General features: G+C 31.7%; 2 protein-coding genes across 4 annotated transcripts; both read right to left on the reverse strand.

Annotated features, from left to right (window-relative positions):
• Window positions 1–3,611: 3,611 nt before the first annotated feature.
• On the reverse strand, window positions 3,612–8,138 carry LOC113866392 (phosphatidylinositol/phosphatidylcholine transfer protein SFH8-like). 3 transcript variants are annotated; one of them, XM_027501296.1, is made up of 14 exons: window positions 7,782–8,138; window positions 7,249–7,546; window positions 6,892–6,991; window positions 6,486–6,752; window positions 6,294–6,371; window positions 6,092–6,193; window positions 5,897–5,946; window positions 5,713–5,812; window positions 5,486–5,584; window positions 5,268–5,381; window positions 5,055–5,181; window positions 4,227–4,528; window positions 4,047–4,121; window positions 3,640–3,919 (listed from the first exon to the last, which is right to left on the reverse strand). In XM_027501296.1, the coding sequence occupies exons 1-14, from the start codon at window positions 7,795–7,797 to the stop codon at window positions 3,902–3,904; spliced, it is 1,746 nt and encodes a 581-aa protein (XP_027357097.1). In that variant the 5' UTR covers window positions 7,798–8,138; the 3' UTR covers window positions 3,640–3,901. The 3 variants fall into 3 exon arrangements, with proteins under 3 accessions (XP_027357095.1, XP_027357097.1, XP_027357096.1); XM_027501294.1 differs by having other exon boundaries at window positions 3,612–4,121; XM_027501295.1 differs by having other exon boundaries at window positions 3,854–4,121; window positions 6,092–6,148; window positions 7,782–7,998.
• Window positions 8,139–11,045: 2,907 nt separating this feature from the next.
• Window positions 11,046–14,853, reverse strand: LOC113866294 (transcription factor bHLH110). Its single transcript, XM_027501175.1, has 6 exons — window positions 14,479–14,853; window positions 13,645–13,776; window positions 13,219–13,284; window positions 12,568–12,633; window positions 11,345–11,404; window positions 11,046–11,168 (listed from the first exon to the last, which is right to left on the reverse strand). The coding sequence occupies exons 1-6, from the start codon at window positions 14,851–14,853 to the stop codon at window positions 11,046–11,048; spliced, it is 822 nt and encodes a 273-aa protein (XP_027356976.1).
• Window positions 14,854–18,309: the final 3,456 nt, after the last annotated feature.

Genomic DNA, 18,309 nt, shown 5'->3' on the forward strand with positions numbered 1-18,309 from the left:
AAATGTTAAGATGTAATCGAATCACATGTAAGAAATAACATATGATTGACTCATAATAATTGATCATCTTATTCCTTACCATTTTCTTTAGAGAAAATTTATAAAGGTTGATGTTTCTTTTAATTTCATGTGATGAGAATTAATACAATACAGTAAAAGAAATTTTTAGCTGAAATTGCAATAAATTGAAATTCCAGGGTTAAAAATACCACTCATGTCCAATTTATTTCTAAAAATTAGTGAAGCAGTTTCAATGTCGTTAATGTGTGTATGTTTGGGATCCAAATGTGGTTGAAATATTGAAATTAGGCAATAAGAAGGCAAAGTATTATGTTGGGTTGTTGGGAGTTTTTGGGCCATACTGAACGGTCCACATGAAAGCCCTGTGTAATTAGTTTTTGAGCTTCAATTGGATCGACCAAAATTGTGTAAATTACTAAATTTTATGTTACAGTTAAAGCAACGTGAAGAATCTGAGCCGCAATTACTGGAAGTGTGGGCAGTAGGCACCTGGTTTCCTCTGACTGAATTATATAGTTCTTAGGTATTTGAAATTCTTTCTCTGATTGATTTGGAGCGTTCGATGAAATGCTTGAATGATCATCATTGTTTGATTTCAGGCAAAAGTTATTGGATGGAGGTGATTTTAAGGGAAAAGGAAGCAGCAGAGTGGGTTTACAGAGGCGAAGGAGCTGCTAATCTTGTTCTCGCCTACACCGGGAGTCCTTGATCGGCTCCTGGAGGTTTAGAAACTTGATAATGTTGACATAGAAGGAGCCATCCATGCATATTTTGACATTACTTGTCAACAGTGCATGGTATGCAGAGAATTGAGTGAAGAACAACTGAAAAGATATACCTCTTTGCATTCTGCCTCATTGGATGCAAGCTTGAGAATTGTAAAGGACTACCTGATAGCAGCAACTGCAAAAGACTGCAGTTTGATGATATGTTTAAGACCAAGGAAAGAGGGGGATTCTGGATCTGTATGCAACAATTATCTTGAGAGTACTAAGCAAACCTTCGATGTCAAGGTAGGAAGGCCTTCACAATTTTATTATTTGTTTATTTATTTTGCAAAGTTAGAAAGTGCATTGCATGATTCATTTGGGAATGGTGTTGGTTTTCAAAAGCTGCCATCCTGTAGGTGCGGTTAAAAGCTACTGTAAAAGGTCTTTCAGGAATTTGTTTGATAAAAATGATATAAAATCTTCTGTGAATTACACTTCAATAAAAACAAAAGTTGTTTTTCGGTCCATCAACTCATTCTAGAATGAATGGATCAGTGGTGAATGACAAAGTGGCACGTCGTGTAATAAAATACATCAGGTTCTTAACAATAAATATACTAACTAAAAAAATTTAAATTGATAACACTTAAATAAAAAACTAAAATTAAAACAAAAGTCTGAAATTTTTTTAGTCTCTCTGCTTTCTTACTTGGGGCCTCTCTCATACGTCCCTTCCTTCTCATATTGTCTCCAAAGAAAGGATGCCATTGAAAGAAAAGCAGCAGATTGAAAGATTTTATTTTCAATTGCTGCAAAGAGAAACTCAGTCATCATAGCAAGGAAATCAAACAAAAAGTAGATCCATAGGAGTGAAGTTCTTAGTATAACTTTTCCTGTTATGTTGGAGCATTGATATAGAGATTGACCAAAGCATCCTCATATAGCATATGTTCTTGATATTTGCTAATATGATGATTTTCATTCACTCAATGATATAGATAAACTCTTACAAAATGAAGAATTATTATGCAGAATTTTTGCTATATGTTTCATCATCATACATCCTTTTATGCTATATGTGGCGCCAATGACGGTGGGACAATTAGGATATGTATGAATTCTTCCTCATGCACAAACACACATCTTGTGAACTAGTTGGTCCTCATGATTTCATGAATATCTTAATTATATGAAACAAGTTTAAATTATTGCCTCCTTTTGCCGTGAATATGACCGTACATTATTTCCACTGTTAATGATTCTATTCTCTTTATCTTTATGAAACAAGATTAACAACTGTAATGCTTGTTACATTTTATATCTTAGTTTAACCGCAAGTTGATCTATATTAGGTATATTTTATTGACTTGGATTTGAAGCGAATGAGTAAAATGGAAGAATATTATGAATTAGATCAGAAGATAGTGAGCTACTACAAAGAAATGGTCAAAATGGATCAAAGAAGAAACTCACACACTTGCAAGCATCACAAACAGCACACTCAGATTTAGTAGGCTCTGTTATAAGATGCACTTGAGGAAGATTGCATTGGTAAGTATGAGCAATTTGATAAACACTATTCTATCCTTCAGAAGCTTTTTGTATGCAAATCTTAAATTGGAACTTGTATTGCGCTTCATATAACCTGTTCCATGCATTTCTACTTTCAATTTCTGTATATTATAAACATACAGATTTCAAGTGCTTTTAATTATTAGATAATTTTTCATCATGTTGTTTCAGTTTCAAATTTTATGCTTAAGAAAAGAAAATATGTTGTTAATAATATCAGATACCTGCTGTTCTGAATTAGTTCCACTAAATTATCTTACAGTAACTCTCAGAATTAGTTTTAGCTTCGCAAACTTCATTATCATTGTTATCTGCTAACTTCCCGGTGTAATGCAGTAAACAGTACTCAGAATCCGTGACTTCAGCTCAGATATGATTTTTCCTTTGGTCAGCCCTTTTTGGCCATGGTTTGACTGATGATGTGTGTGCTGTACATTGAGTTCGTGAGCCGTTTCAAGGTTTTTCCTCTCTCTCTTTCTCTATTTTCAAGGCACTCTCCCTTATTTGTTTATTATCTTAAATTTGAGTAATACAAAAGGGAAGGGACATGGATAAGCTGCATTCACAGTGGATCATGCTGTTTCCAGTACGATTGCACATTCCAATCAAAGCTCATCTACTGGTCTGACAATTTCATGTGCTATTTTGACCCCGATAATTATTTTTTTGTTTCAAGACTTCATTTTCTTTACTAATTACAACTTTGTAGACCAGTCCTTATGGAATATTGATATATCATAAACCATGGATTGATTGAACCATCTGTTTCTCACTTGAGGTTAAGTAATATTAAAAATAAAGCAGTCACCACTACAAAGCCTGTTGATATCAGAAATTGATGCTTGATATGTCTTAAGGAAAATGCTAGAGATCATGAATAGCCTTAGCATACTCGTTTCCAGAATGAGCTGGCTTGCTATTAAGCACCTTCTCCTCCCCCATCTAAATGGATATTAAATATACTAAATATGAGAATCTGCCCAATGTCTAGTGTTTTCTTACCTAACGATGGGTATTGAAGACTGCCTCAGCATCGGCAGGAATCCAGAATCCAGAATCCAGAAGTTAATTATCATCAACATAAGGTAATTCAGATGTGGTCTTGTTGAAGTACAAGTGCAAATAACAGTTTTTGTGAAAAAATCTAGATATTTTGTTTTAGTAAATTCATAATTTATGTATGTCTTTTTATTTCATTGAATTTGAATAGTCAACTTCATTGTATTACTTTAGGGGGGGAAATGCCAATAAAAAGAGGTTAATTCAAAATGGAAAATGTTTGGTGGCAAAAATCAAAATATAAAGGTGAAAAAAAAAAATCAAAGTACAATTAATTGTAATTAGAAAATCAAAATTAAATAAATATGAAATGATTTGTATGCAAGTGCTTGGGTGTAATTATTCATTTCCAACACCCAAACACAATAAAACACTGTTCAAATGAAGTCTAGTTCTCTCTGACGAATGTTATTTAACATCATCATGCTTGTAAATAGAGACACGACCAATGTAATTTTTTACATTATTACACACATCATACTTAGGAAGTAATATGATACCCCCACTGAACGACTCCACCATATATAGGAAGTATATCTTCACCGCCAAATCTTTCTCTGCTTTACAAATAGATTGAACACACTTCTTGAGAATTCCTACGTATGATGGTATCTAAAAGTTGACTTTTTTTTTTCTTTTTACAAAAAAGAAATCCAAACAAAAATGCAAATACGTTTGACTTGCCTTGGATTTCCCTTTATTCTGACCGTCTATATAAGCAAGAAGTTCTTCTTGTCTCATCAAAGCTTCGAATAAAGCCTGTTTAGGAAGTTAAGGTTTAGGATTGAAGCATGTATATATACCTTCTTGTCTAAACAATGACGTAGAAAATATAAACCCGACATTGGAAGCATATATAGATACCTTCTTGGTAGAAATCAGCTCTGCTTCCAATGCATCCACACGATAAATTGCAGCATTCAGCAGCTCCTCTTTCTCATGTGGCATCACATTAAGATTTGACTGTAGCGTGTCAACTTTCTCTTCAAGCTCACCAAGGCGTTTTAAGGTAGATGATGGAAGATTTTCCTTTGTGAACCCGGGAACAGGTGAAGGAGGACGAGATTCCTCCTTGGATATTGAATCAGATTCAAAGTCCCGTATTCCTTTAGTGAAACGAAACGCTATTGAACGAGCAAAAGTAAAAAGGGCCAAAAAGAAGCCCGCTGGTACAATCATCAGGAGATTTTTTAGTACTCAAGACAAGTATTTTTCTGCAATCAATTCTAAGTAACATAATTTTCTAGGATGCCAAGAATTTTGAGTACCTACCTAATATTTGAATTTGTTCATTTATCTAGATTTATTTATAAAATTATTAATCTTTAATCATAAAGAAAAATTAATTTTCACATGCAAGTGTTTAGACAGTTTCGTGTATTTTTCTTCTGGGTGATGGGCAAGTACAAATTCAATGAACTCAAACCTGTAATGTGTGTGTGCGTGTGAATCACAATTTTGTTGAAAGATAGTGATTGAATTGTAAATTTCAGTTTTTCAATTTCTTTATATTTTTGGTATGTCACGTATAAATGACAGATATTTAGATAATGTCACTGTGGGTCATGTTCAACGAGTTCAAGAAAAAAAAAATGTCTATATCTCCACCCTGCAGGCTTAATAATGATCATCTCTGTTTCAGTAAATAATGATGGCATATCAAAACGAATAATTGTTCGTAAATCATGTAACCTGTTAAGCCAAATGACTTTTGAGGTGTAGATTGCTGCTCCTTCGATCCAACAACATCAACGGCCTTGTCAACCATGGGAACATACTCATCATACTGAGCATGACTAGACTTACCAACCAATCTTACCTGGATAAACATAAAGGCAGTTCTACTTAGCTCATTGCAACATTTTTTTTAATTGTAAAATCAAGATCAATCTCATGATCACTCACTTCTTCTTGGACAGGAGTTAACATAGGGCTTATACAATTCCCACTTGCTTTGGGAGAAACTATATCCTCAACTTCTGATCCTGATTCTCCTGCAGATGTATCACTACCTCTTATCTGTTTTCTCAGAAGTCCAAAGGAAGATAAGATTATTATTATTAAGATCTGAAAGTTCTAAACTTCTCATCATGCAGTGTTCAAGATGGTATTAGAAACTGTACCATTGAATAAGATGTCTTATCACATTCGATCACCCTCCCCCCTTCGTTAGAAACTGTTACTATTTGTTTAGAACATCCCACTTCACCACTAAGAACCATCTGCATGCCCACAACTAGTTAAGTCACAGTCGCAGTAAGATGCAAAGCAGAACTGAAAACATGAGAGAATTAATTAAAATTTAGTGAATAATGAAGTGTATATAATAATTGCTTGTGAAGTGGAAAACCTTTAAAATGTTGGGATCTTGCCATGGTCCTTTATCAGACCTCATACAACCACCCTGATCTACACAAGTGCACCTACCCCCAAGAAATTCTGGCAGCTCACTGAAAACTTAAAGAGTTGGTCAGAATTTTCAAATAACAATAGAAGTTGATAAATAATTCCATTAATAGAATTAATTGAGTTACCTCTCATCGATAATCTCAAGTAATTTACTCTGGAACTTGTTTCCAAGAACCTAATGGATCATTCAAGTATTAATTAATCCAATACCTATAGATTATCTCCGAGTGAAAACTATAGAATAGAAGGTAATTAATTGCTTCAATTGAATTCTGTAGAACTCTAAAACATAGACAATACTCATAACAATCAACACTTACATGAATCTTTGAAGTAGTTCTGGGATCAAGAAATGTCTTCACCGTGTTCCAGAGCATCTTAAAACCAGGACCAGCATTAATGATAAACATTTGGCAGAGTGTCTGCACAGTGTCATTTAGAGACTAGAACTTAGAACCACAGCATGAACAATAAGAAAATTCTGAAAGAGCCACCAAAAAGGTGATGATTAAACCTACATACTTCAGGATAGAAATCACCATCAATCTTCTGCAGCCTGGTGATGAGTTCCCTTGCAGACTTGGTTAGGTTTTTGAAACCCTATAAAGCAAAAGACAGCACAGTATTATAAACTCCAATCTAAACTTCAGAGTAACTTCAAGTTAAAACGGTGTCTGGAAAAACTTTCAGTGGCCATGTAGACAGAAAACATACCACGCCTTGAACATCCAAAATGGTTGTACTTGAATCTATGTGTCTCTTAGCAGCTATAGAGCAAGCTGGAAACTTAACAGAAAATGCTTTCTCAAAGCCCTGCACATGGTATCTCAAATACCTTTCGATGGTAGTTACTTGCATAAGCTTATTGGCATCAACTTTTCCCAGCCTCTCAATATAAACTGGCCTTCCTTCCTTATCTACACCATGATAACCATGTGGATAGTACTTCAGGACTTCATCCAACTCCTCAAATTCAAAGTCCTAAGAGTGGAAACCGTAGTGTAGTATGTATGAACACCAAATTTGAAAAAAAAAATGTTCAGATTATCAAATTAAACATGATTTACTAAAGAAGGAAACCAAACAAAAAATGGATATATTATTGAATCAGATGGTTCACCTCTAAAATTGTATCTGTACCATATTCCTTCCTCCATTGGATCATGTTAGCCCACATGTGCTTTGCTTTCTCAATATCAAACTTTCTTGCTTTCAAGAATCTGCAATAAACCAGTTAAATTTAGTTTAAAGTTGAATATTATTAATTCTAAAATTTTAAATATAATTGAAATGTGTACTTAAATAAATCTAAACCACATATTTTGATTGAAACGTGTGTTTTATCATTTAACAGTGTAAGAATTATTCTGTAAATTTTTAAAACAAAAGAGCTTAAATGTGGGTAAGAATGCACGACATTCATCATTCATGCACATGCTTGAAGGAAACTAAATAGTAAGGTATAACGGTTTGTAACCTCAATAGCATATGATAGTCATCATGGATTGGAGGCAGCATGCTGTCTAACACAAGTGTGTGTCGAAATGCATCAACTGCTTGAAGGTCCTTAACATCGCGAACATCCTCAATGGAAAGGGAAGTGCTTCGGCTAACACTTTTTCGGCTTTTTCTCTTCTTAAGAGAATGCCTGAATTTGCTGGACGCGTTTAATGCTTTCTTCTTTAGGCTTCCAATTCTTGTCCACTTATCATCCTCTGAATTATTATTCTCAATAACCGATTTCCTCTCTCTTCTTTCATCCAATCCTTCAAAGCCTAATAAATAATGAAGTTTCGAATACTAATTTCTTGTCAGTATCCAATCCAATCCATTCCATTCCATTAATTCAACCACGACACACAGCTCATAAATTAAACGTTACATAATGAAAAAGAAATGAAATCTTGATACAAAATTTCAACCAAGAAAATACTGAAATAACAAGAAATTCAATGAAGAAAGCGTGGCAAAGAAAAAGAAGCGTTAAAGAATTGGATAGGGTTTACTTACAAAGGTTGGTAGACATGTGAACGAAGATAGAAGTGGCAGTGAAACACAAAGTAGAGTCAATGATAAAATTAAACAAAAACGTTGGTTTTGAAGTGAAGGATAGGAAGGTTATGGTCAATCCTTTTCCAAGTATCTGTTGATGTAGCAGACACAGAGAGTGTCGGCAGAAGCAAAAATTAATGCAATGGTGAAAACTGATAGAATGTTATATTTTCTATATTCTGAAAGACTAAGGGAATTGAATGCAAAACTCATACACGAATCTAATTTTGTTGAGCAATGATATATTATATGCTTCGCCTCACACTTCTAAATAATGTGTATGAGACTTCATTTTAGAGGGGTCGTTGCTACCTTATGCGTTGGCGTTGTGGGGCTCTTCATTTATTAGCTGACCATCAACCCCTTTGCCGCCAATTTACCTCCCTCTTCAACTATTTCTTGTTTTTTTCCCTTTTTAACTCTAATTATTTAACAGAGTAGATGAACTCAAGATCACACGTTAACATGAAACAACTCATTGTCAGTTGATTTACGCCTTCGATGATATTCAGTGTTTATACTATTTACTTATTGAATAGTTAATATTAAATTAATTTTTAATGCGATTTTTCAGTTTATTATTATTAGATAAATTTTATATAATTTTTTTAAATTGTTTATCATGTTACTCTTTAATTTGAGAAGACATTATATATTTTTTAGATTGATGATCTGTGATTCTTTAATATTTAAGAGATTAAAAGATATTTATATTTTTTAATTAAGTAAATTTTATTTAACGATAAATAATATGTCATTAACATATAAATGTTCTAATCAAATTTAGGCATATGTAAGATAAATTAGAATACATTAAAAATTATAACAACAAAATGTCATGTTTAAATTTGGTATCGTTATAATAATAAAAAATGCATAAATAAAAAAATTAAATATGATGAATCATGTATCTTAAAAATTTTATTCAGGTGTTTTAAGGAAAGTGAGACACCATTCCAATTGCGGAAAGTTTAATTCCTTTTACATGTTGGGTCTATTCAAATGTCCCTTTTATCTTCTTTTCATGTTATGCATGGCAAAGAAATATAATATTCAATTGACCCTTGAAAAAATTCATTCAATCTAAGGTAGTCTTTAAAAAATATATCACAAAATAATATCTCAAGATTATAAAAATGAGAGGTTTTTCTCTTTAAATTTTTTTATATTCAATACATAATTAGTCTCTAAAAAAAAATTATGCATCAATTTAGTCTTTAGTAAAACTATTATTAATTTTAATTGGTCCCTGAAAATATTAACACATATGAATAGAAATCCTATGGTTCGCAGTTAGTACAAGACTTTGAAATAACTACATTCACCTCTTGTTCAAAATCCTATGGTTCGCAATTTTACATTCATGTTATAAAGAAAGAACAACTTTAAGGGCTTTCCTTGATACTATAGGCCAATCGAATTTTCAATGCTTAGTAGTTAAAGCCAGAATGATATTAGCCAAAATAACAATGTTAATCTAAGTCCCCACAATTTATTTATTTATTTTCCTTTTCCTTTTCCTTTTGCTATTTTATTTTATTTTTTTTCAATCCCCCAAATGTTCTTATTCCATTTTCCATTCTTCTACCATCCACTTCCTCGTAGACCCCATTGGCGAATCACCATGCGACCGCACTAAACGATTCCTTCGCCAGGCCCACTGGTGAGCTTAATTTTGTAATATTCAAGTAGTTTAAAACATATTATTAGTATAATTTTTAAATTAATCATTATAAAAATCAAATTTTTTTACTAATATAAAAATCTATAATTAAATGATAATGTAAAAAAATTATACATCATCCTGAAAAATATATTATTAGTATAATCTATAGTTACAGTTTTGCCATATAATTTTTTGAGGTACAACGAATGCTCATAATTTCCCGTTAAACCCATGCATCCTGAAACAATTTTATGGACTTGTAGGTTAGTTGCATCTATCAACATGCTGTGGAGTTTATAATGAAGAGTTTGATCTCTGCTCACCCAATTTCTTTACTAGATTTCAGTAGAAGAAAAAACTATCGCATGAATATCCGTTAAATCCATGCATCCTGATAAACGAAGTTGATAAAAGTGCCTTAAAAACATACAAGATGTTTTTATATATATAATGTTGTTTTAAAAACTTTCACACTTATATGTGGGTTGTCATAATATTTAACAAGTTTAATATTTCATAGAGTTATTAACACATTTATTAAATGATGCATCAATATATGAAAACTGGGTGGAATCAAACAAGAATACAAAAAGAACTTTCGGTAGGCTTTGAATTGTTCCTTATACTTTAGGCTTATTTTCTGTTTGTGAAAATAAAGAACTTTCGGTAGTTGATGTGCGAGCAGGGCTCTTTTTGAGTGGGAATATGAGCTAGTATTAGGGATGGAAAAACTGAAAAGGATAGTGGATCATATTCTGCAAAATCACCCTATATTCTCCCTTTTCCACCGCTTTTCTAATTTGTTTCTTCACCTCCAAATCCATCTTTTAAATTGTAGGGGCATGTTTTAATTAACCCCGCCTAAGGTCTTGGCATTTGAATGGTTACTACTTCTTGACAAGATACCTTATTGGTTGAACTTTGCAAGGAATTTTATTGTTGATTCGAAAGACTTGATGTGTTCCTTTTGTAACCAGATATATGCACGAATCTTCATATCTCATATGTTTTTTTTTACTCTATTTCCTCATCACAGGTTTGGCACAACACTTTTAGTTGGTTGGGATTTGAATATGTAATTTGTTTATGTATTCAAGGTTTTTTTTTTCTTTTGTAATGAACTCAATATATCAAGTTTTATGATAAGGTATAAATGAAATTTGAATTATCTAAAGTAAAACTCACTTTAATTAAAGATTATAAAAAAGGTCTCTCAGACATTTACGCAAAATATGATTTACATTTATTAAAAAAAGGTAATATTTATTACACTTTTAATTACTTATCTTCAATTCTAAGAGTTGAGTTTACAATTGTATTTTATCATGATAACTTTTTCATAATTAATTAAACCTACAAAAGTAACCTTGGGTCAAAATTAAATTCAAAATCATGTTAGCCCTAACGCTACAAGAAGATTTGAATATATGGATCAAAGCTGCTGTCCTTGACTCTTCATTAAACAGATACAATCGGATTTGCATGGTTTTCTTAATACTACTATAACAAGTATTAAGTTTCATTGATTGATTAGTTCATTTTAATTCAATAAGGTACTATATTAAGTTTGCTCCATTTAATTTGGCTGTTGCCACACCATACGACAATGGCACGAGACAGAGACCTCGACTTCTAAGATCTTGCTTTGGTTCTTTATTTGCATCGTCTATGGTTGAACCCTGACATTATGAATATGTATATAACGTTAACGGCATGCCGAATAACTGAATAATGAGTATAATGCATCGTGCTTTTAGAGTACGTGTTTGTGGCCTAATATTCTTCAGTTAAAGCTTGTTAAACGATGATGCAGATGTACATGTGCATGTGCATAATATAATATAAAATTCCATACCCCTTGCATCATTCTGTTGGTCTGGTTCTGCGATGACTTCATGTATGGAACGCTTAGTGTCTGTACAGTGAAGACTGTGTAAGAATCAAGTCATCCTTCAAATATAATTAGCAGTCGATCATATAAAATTCTTGTGTTTATTTATTCCTAGTGTTTAACAAATATTACCTCCGCTTTTTCACTTATCAATTTTGAAGAACTATTTTTAATTATCTATTATCTTAAAATTTTAAGATAGTATTAATTATATTTTTTTCAATATATCCTTAATGGAAAAGAGAAAAAATTATATATATTATATTAAATAGTAAACCAATAAATAAAAGAAATAAGTGACATATTGAAGAATTATAAAAAAATAATAATTTTTCATTAAAAAATTATTGTTTATTAATTTATTATTATTATTCTCCAATATACATTACAAATTAATAATTTTAAATAAAATTAAGAGCTTAATTATATTTCTTAACCATCATGATATAATCTTAAATAATCAATAAAAAAGTATAAAAGTATTTAAAAAAGATAAGTGTTAATAATATTGGTTAATGAATAAAAAATAAAAAATATTATTAATACTCTCTCACGCTATGATTGTTAATATATTTTAACATAATTTTTATGAAAAGTTGTTTGTTAATTTATTAACTGACACTTAAAGGTATTACAGAGAGTGAGGTCCTTTTAAAAGAATACTAATAAGTGTTGCTATGCTATAAGGAATCATAAGTAGAATTTTTTTACAAAAAAAAAAATGTTTCTAACACATTTTATCATAAATTCTAATGCAGTTTTATCGTATTCCTTGTTTCTTTTTATTTGTCTATCTAATTAATACTCAAGGCAGTATTAATTGATTATTAAATTTTAAATTATGTTCTTATTTCTACTTAATTTTTAAATATTTTACACACATTTATCATAAGTGAGGGATAAGTAATAATAAAATTATATCAGAAAAATAACAATAATTTTAATACAAATAAATTTATCAATTATTTTTCTTGATTTGTGTATTATCTTCCTAAATGGATAGATAAAAGAAAAAAATAAAGAAAATATATTTAATAAAAAAATTAATTATTAGTTAATTGAATTCCTACCTAGTTGCTAGAGTAGTGCTAACACTTGATGCATTTAAGAATGAAGAGTGTGGGTGATTCATAAGTCAACCAAAAAAGGAAGCATCAAACTATCACAATGTGGAACATATTAAGTACCTCGACTTGGCCTTGAAGGAATTTAATGTATCCAATAGCTTCCATGAGTACGGATGCCGTGTCCATCTGCAACATTATTCCACACACATATATGTAGTTTTCATTAACACGTAATGAATTACATAATTAATTTCAAAAATTAGAATGAGATTTCTACCTAGTAGACTTTAATTGCATGGGATCTCCCTCTTTGCGGTGTTGGTAGTAATATTTTTTAATGGCACTAATGACATTAAAGAGTAAAGTTGTATAATCAACATTCTACATGCCCTTACAAAAATTCATCACCATTATATTTACTTCTGAATTTATGCAATGTAACTGTTAAATTTTAAGATCGAACTCAATCTAAGTCCGTACTATAAAAATATTAGTGTTATTGTTTTATTAAAAATATTTAAAATAATTTAGATTTATAAATCTTTTATTATATTTTTTTATCTTTCTAGTTTTAACTGATGTGAGAATTTTTTTTAACAGCAACTGCAATTCTTTTTTTCAATTGCATAAATTTAATTGGCTTAGATGTGTTTATTATCTGGCTCAACATTGAAGTGCGGTTCATGTATTAGTCAAACAATTACAATTGTGCTAAAACCTAGTTATAACAATTGGATTAAGTACAAACTTATGGTTGTGATAGTACTTTACCTTGCCAAAAGGAGCCACCAACTGCTGAAGAGCCGCAATCCTATCTCCTAATTTTTCTTTCCTAACCTGCACTCTTTGCTAAAAGTGTACTCAATGCAAAAGCATATTATCACAACCAAAGTTAATGGAACTTGCATTATTTTATGTACGACATTTATGATTAAGATTGAATTAAAAGCTGATACGAAAACCTTGTATATGTATTGTTGATCTAGACCCAAAAAAAAATCCACGTGTGTTGTTATTTTCAGTAGCGGAAACTTGAACATAATATATGTATTCAGAATATTGTAGGTTAGCTTATTTTACCAGTTCGAGAACAGTCAGGAGTTACTTTATTTATAATTGTGAATTTTGGATTAATTGCACATGTATCCTTTGACATTACACCCTTTATGCACTGAAAAAAAATGAAAAATAAGGAACCTTAGAGGGTGGGCATGAAGAGCGTGATTCCAACCGTGATTTCTTCGATGCTATTTGAGACTGAGAAGCCAATGACTCCATCAAAGCACGGGGTCTCTTTGTTTCTACCGTGCCACTGGTGAAGTGTGATGGCTTTTTACGCAAGCAAATGAAAAGATTAAATATCAGTCCAATAATAATTGAAGTGAGTGGATATTTTTAAAGAGAAAAAGAAGAAGAAAGAATCTCCAGAAAAGAAGATAACATCCATTATAATTTTAGGTGTATCTGATAGAAAAAAGAGAGAATTAAAAAAAAAAGAGTAAAATGAAATAGAAGAAAAAAAACGTTGTAAATATTAATGTGGCGTGATGGGGAAAAAAAAAAGGCAAAGAGGAAATTAAAAATCCTATTTATATATAATAGTAGTTAAAGATGTGTGGCATGATTGACAAGGGAGAATGTCTCGAATATGACATACGAGAAAAGACAATTTTCTTGTTGCCACAAGTTATGATAAAAACTTCAACGATAAAGGGTATCTACCTTTTTTTCGTTATCAAAACTTATCCGCTGGCCAGTCAATATCATTAATCAGTATCGTTAGATCGTTCTCATCTCTTATTGTGCGCGTGTGTGTGTGTGTGACGAAAAATTTTCAATTGAAAATTATGTTCATTGTATCCCAGTGAGTAACGCGTACGTAGAAATGGAATTATTCTCTCCATTCAACTAAAAATTATAACTGAACTATTAGTTTAATTGAATCATCAGGAGGAGGAGTAGATATGTGCAATCTTAAATTTGCAAAGAAAAGAAAAGAAAACACACACACACACACATCCAAATACTTACATTACTGGAGTTACTACGTGTGGACCTATCAGTGGGATATTGCATATGATGAAGACGAAAAGAAAGGTTGTCAACAAATCTACCAAGACCATGATCTTGTGAATGTTGACAGAACTCCTCACTTAATGATCTTGTTGAGGTTAATATATCTAAGGATTGCATGCTGCTATCCAAGGTGCTTGAAATTTCTGGGGAAGTAGATAAGTGATTCAAATTTGAGATGTTTATAGTGGAGTATATCTGGCTAAAGTTTCCTCTACTTGGTACACTAGTACCACCAACATTAGAATAATTTTGAGCACTGGTGTAGAAGTCTCCTGAAAAAAGGGCATTGAGCGAGAGCTTCTTATTCATATCTTTGTTCTCATCCTTCATCTGGTTTGGTGGTTGAGCAGCTTTCTACGTCGCTTGCCAAATGATGATATAACCTAAATCTTGGATCACAGAATCATATAGAACACTTGGAGGGACCCGAACACCATTCTTGTGTGGTAAGGCGCTTGATCTGGGATTAGCTTCTTGGATGTTTGTGTTGAAATTATCTGCATTACTATGTATATGTAAACAAGGCTAGAACTTAGAAAAAGACACTACATATTTACTTTAACATGAATATATGCTAGCTAGTGTACCTATGGGGAAGAAGATAAAGCCCTAGTCTAGCTAGTACAGTTATATACATGTCCGAAACACGCAAATGATGGTAGAATTACAACAATTAACGATCGTTATTTCATTGTTCATGACAAAATTATCGGTAGTTGTGATGCATTAATCATAGCATGAATTTTAAACCAAAATAATGAAAGTACAAAATCAACTCATGGGTGAACTGTGGGAGAAATTAAAACTGGATAAATGAGTGAAGTCTAGGAAGAATCAATTGTCGATTAGATAGTTTTAGAAGGGACTTACGAAGCAAGGTTTGGGATCCAAGAATGAGTGGTCACGCATAGGATAGGGTCAACAAAGAAAAAGCCTCAACAGCGGAGGTTGGTCTTGGAGGTGATAGAGATTGGTAGATTCATAATGACAACTTTTCTTATGATCTCGAAAGTAAAAGGAAAGGAGTTGATTGAAAATCCCAAGATAATTCTTTAGTGATTAGAAATTTACTATTTTTTCATGCTTAAATTTTAAGTTAAATTATTATTACTAATTATATGAACGTCTAAACAATATCATCAAATATGAAAGAAGCACTTTAAAATTATTTTCAAGCAGCACAGAAAGAGAACATTTCTCCTGTGTATTCAGAAGAAACACAGTTCCAAGGTGACACCCATATACCTCGCTGCCATTCTCCACTTTTCTCAGTTTTCCTCTTCACTCTTTCATGTTATTAAAGTATCCTTGAAAAGGAAAGAAGATATCATGAGAATTTCATCTCCATACCGACACACCCCCTCTACCAGTGGCTTTTAAATTATTTAACTTTCTTTCAGGCCAACTTCACTTTCTTTTGCCCCTTTTCCCTCCTCTTGCAGCTTTACGTGGGTAAATAATTAAATAAAATAAAGAAGTAATTTTGTCCTTTATATCTTCGCCACCACCACCCCTCCTTTTTTTAATTTTTGGTTACTCTTCAATCAAGTGCAATTTATATCCTTTCTGCAATTACAGGAAGCTGATTACAGTGTCCCTATTCCATGATTAAAAAAATCTCATCACTTCAATCCCAGGGCTTTAAACAGGATAAGCTTTGCTATTGGAAATTATAACAACCGAGCTTGCACTCTCTCATGTTCAGGATCATCAAGGGTCTCCCGTTTTTTGCTTTCGCTTGTTCTGCACAACCGACACCAGCTGCTCTAGCTCTCCGTTTAATAAAATTTCTTATCTATATAAAACACATCATTGAAACCCTCACAACATAAAAAAAAAATCTGTGTCGAGTCCCTAGTAAAAGCAAAATTTGTTGTAGAGCTTATGTTAACCATATGTAGATTGACACAGTAAAGTTTTACTTTTTACCAAATCATGCTTTCAATTCTTTTGGCAAGGTAAAATAATAGGACGAGGTATAATTAAGTAAATATGGAAAATTATTATGTTTCCATTATCTTGATTTTTATTTAAAGAAATTTATAACTTGTTAAATAAACTTTTAAAAAAGTTTTTATTAAAAATTAATCAATTAAAACCATACATTGTTTAGCCTTGAACTATAAAACATGATGTATTATATTGTTAGAGTAGAACAATTCTATTTTCCCTAAAGGTACGTAAACACCAACAAGGACAAATATAATAACTAAACATAACAACAACAAAAAAGAGTAATTAACCATTAATATATGAATTATTTTTAGCAGTTATCTCACTCTCCAAACCATAGAGAGCTAGAGTATACATGACGACGCTATGTGTCTTCATTCAGCAAAGGGAGTAATATAAAAATTTGCTGAGCCCCACAATAATTCGCATCAGACGAAAAAATGATGGAGAAGAATGTGAGATCAGAGTATGGGCAGCTTAGCTTTGCTTTTAGCACTTTTCTCCCCTTTTCCCTCTGCCATGTCCACCCTGACCACCCATCTAACATAATTATCAATATCTCTATTTATTTAATTTTAGTTTATATAAAAGTGAAAGAAAACAAGCATTTAATTTTTCCTTTCTTCTCTATTCACATCTTTATCTTTATCCTTATTCAGAGCATCATCATCCGTAAACCAATAGTTTCTCAATAAGATATATGTTAACTAAGATTTTTTTTAGGAGTGTATTTTGAATAAAGAAAAGACTCGTGTGATATTTAACTGTATTTGAGAGTTTTTAAATAAAAATTAAATTTATAAAACTTCTAAAACTATCATAATTTCATATTTATAAATTTTTTTAATTTAGATAATTTTGTATTAACTTTTCACCATCAACCCTTCCCTATATTCCCATACCTTTAAAAAAAATGACTCTCGTTCTAATCTCTAAAAAAAAAGCTTAAGACACTACTCCATCCACCCCCTCGATTAATATATATTTTTTACTCTTAACGATTATGACTATGAGGTATGAGTGATAGAGACACTACCGAAAAAAGTAAAAATTTACACGATTGGCTTGCGGTTATAGCTTCATGTTGGAGTAATTTTGCAGCTCTATATATCTGTCTTTTGAAGGCTATATAATAGGCGTAGGCTCCATCTTATGTTTTTATTTTGTAAAAAGAGAGAACGATAGCGACGTCAATTATTAATTTCACTCGTGCATTCGATTTCCTATTTGGATAAGACCTATTCCATCAATGGCAGTGTCATAAACCCCACTGTTTCCGATTTATAAGCGAAATCTCAGTGGTGCACTTCAGATAAATTAAAAAAGGTGTACCATAAAATTCTAGTAATAATTAAATGAGATTCGTCGATGGAACCCAAGATCTACCTATTTGGACGTGATATCTGAAGGAAATTTCGATGAGACATTGAAATGAATTTGCTTAAAAGGCTCAAGCTCGGAGTGACTTGTACACCACTTTCTTTAGCAAATAAATTGGGATTCACGGGTCATCGCATTTGCTGAATAAATCCAATATTCGAGTTTCTTTTCTTTTATTGATCAAACAATATTCAACTTTGTACATTGCATATGTTTTTGGTTCAAATGCACTGCTATTTTTATACTTTTTTCCGGGTTGTTATGACTTTGCAAATGCCGAAATAGCGAACAGTGCAAGGATGAGCCCAATTGAAAAGTTTAAATGGACCCTTAATTTTGTTTAAAATATGGGCCCAAGTAGGAAAATGTTTGTCCACAAAAAAAAATACATCATTAATTTTTTTATTTTTTACACATATATATATAAAGATAAAATAAATTATATATAATATT

This window comes from Abrus precatorius, unplaced genomic scaffold (assembly GCF_003935025.1).
Source record: "Abrus precatorius isolate BTA unplaced genomic scaffold, Abrus_2018 Scaffold4, whole genome shotgun sequence".
Classification (NCBI taxonomy): Eukaryota; Viridiplantae; Streptophyta; class Magnoliopsida; order Fabales; family Fabaceae; genus Abrus; species Abrus precatorius.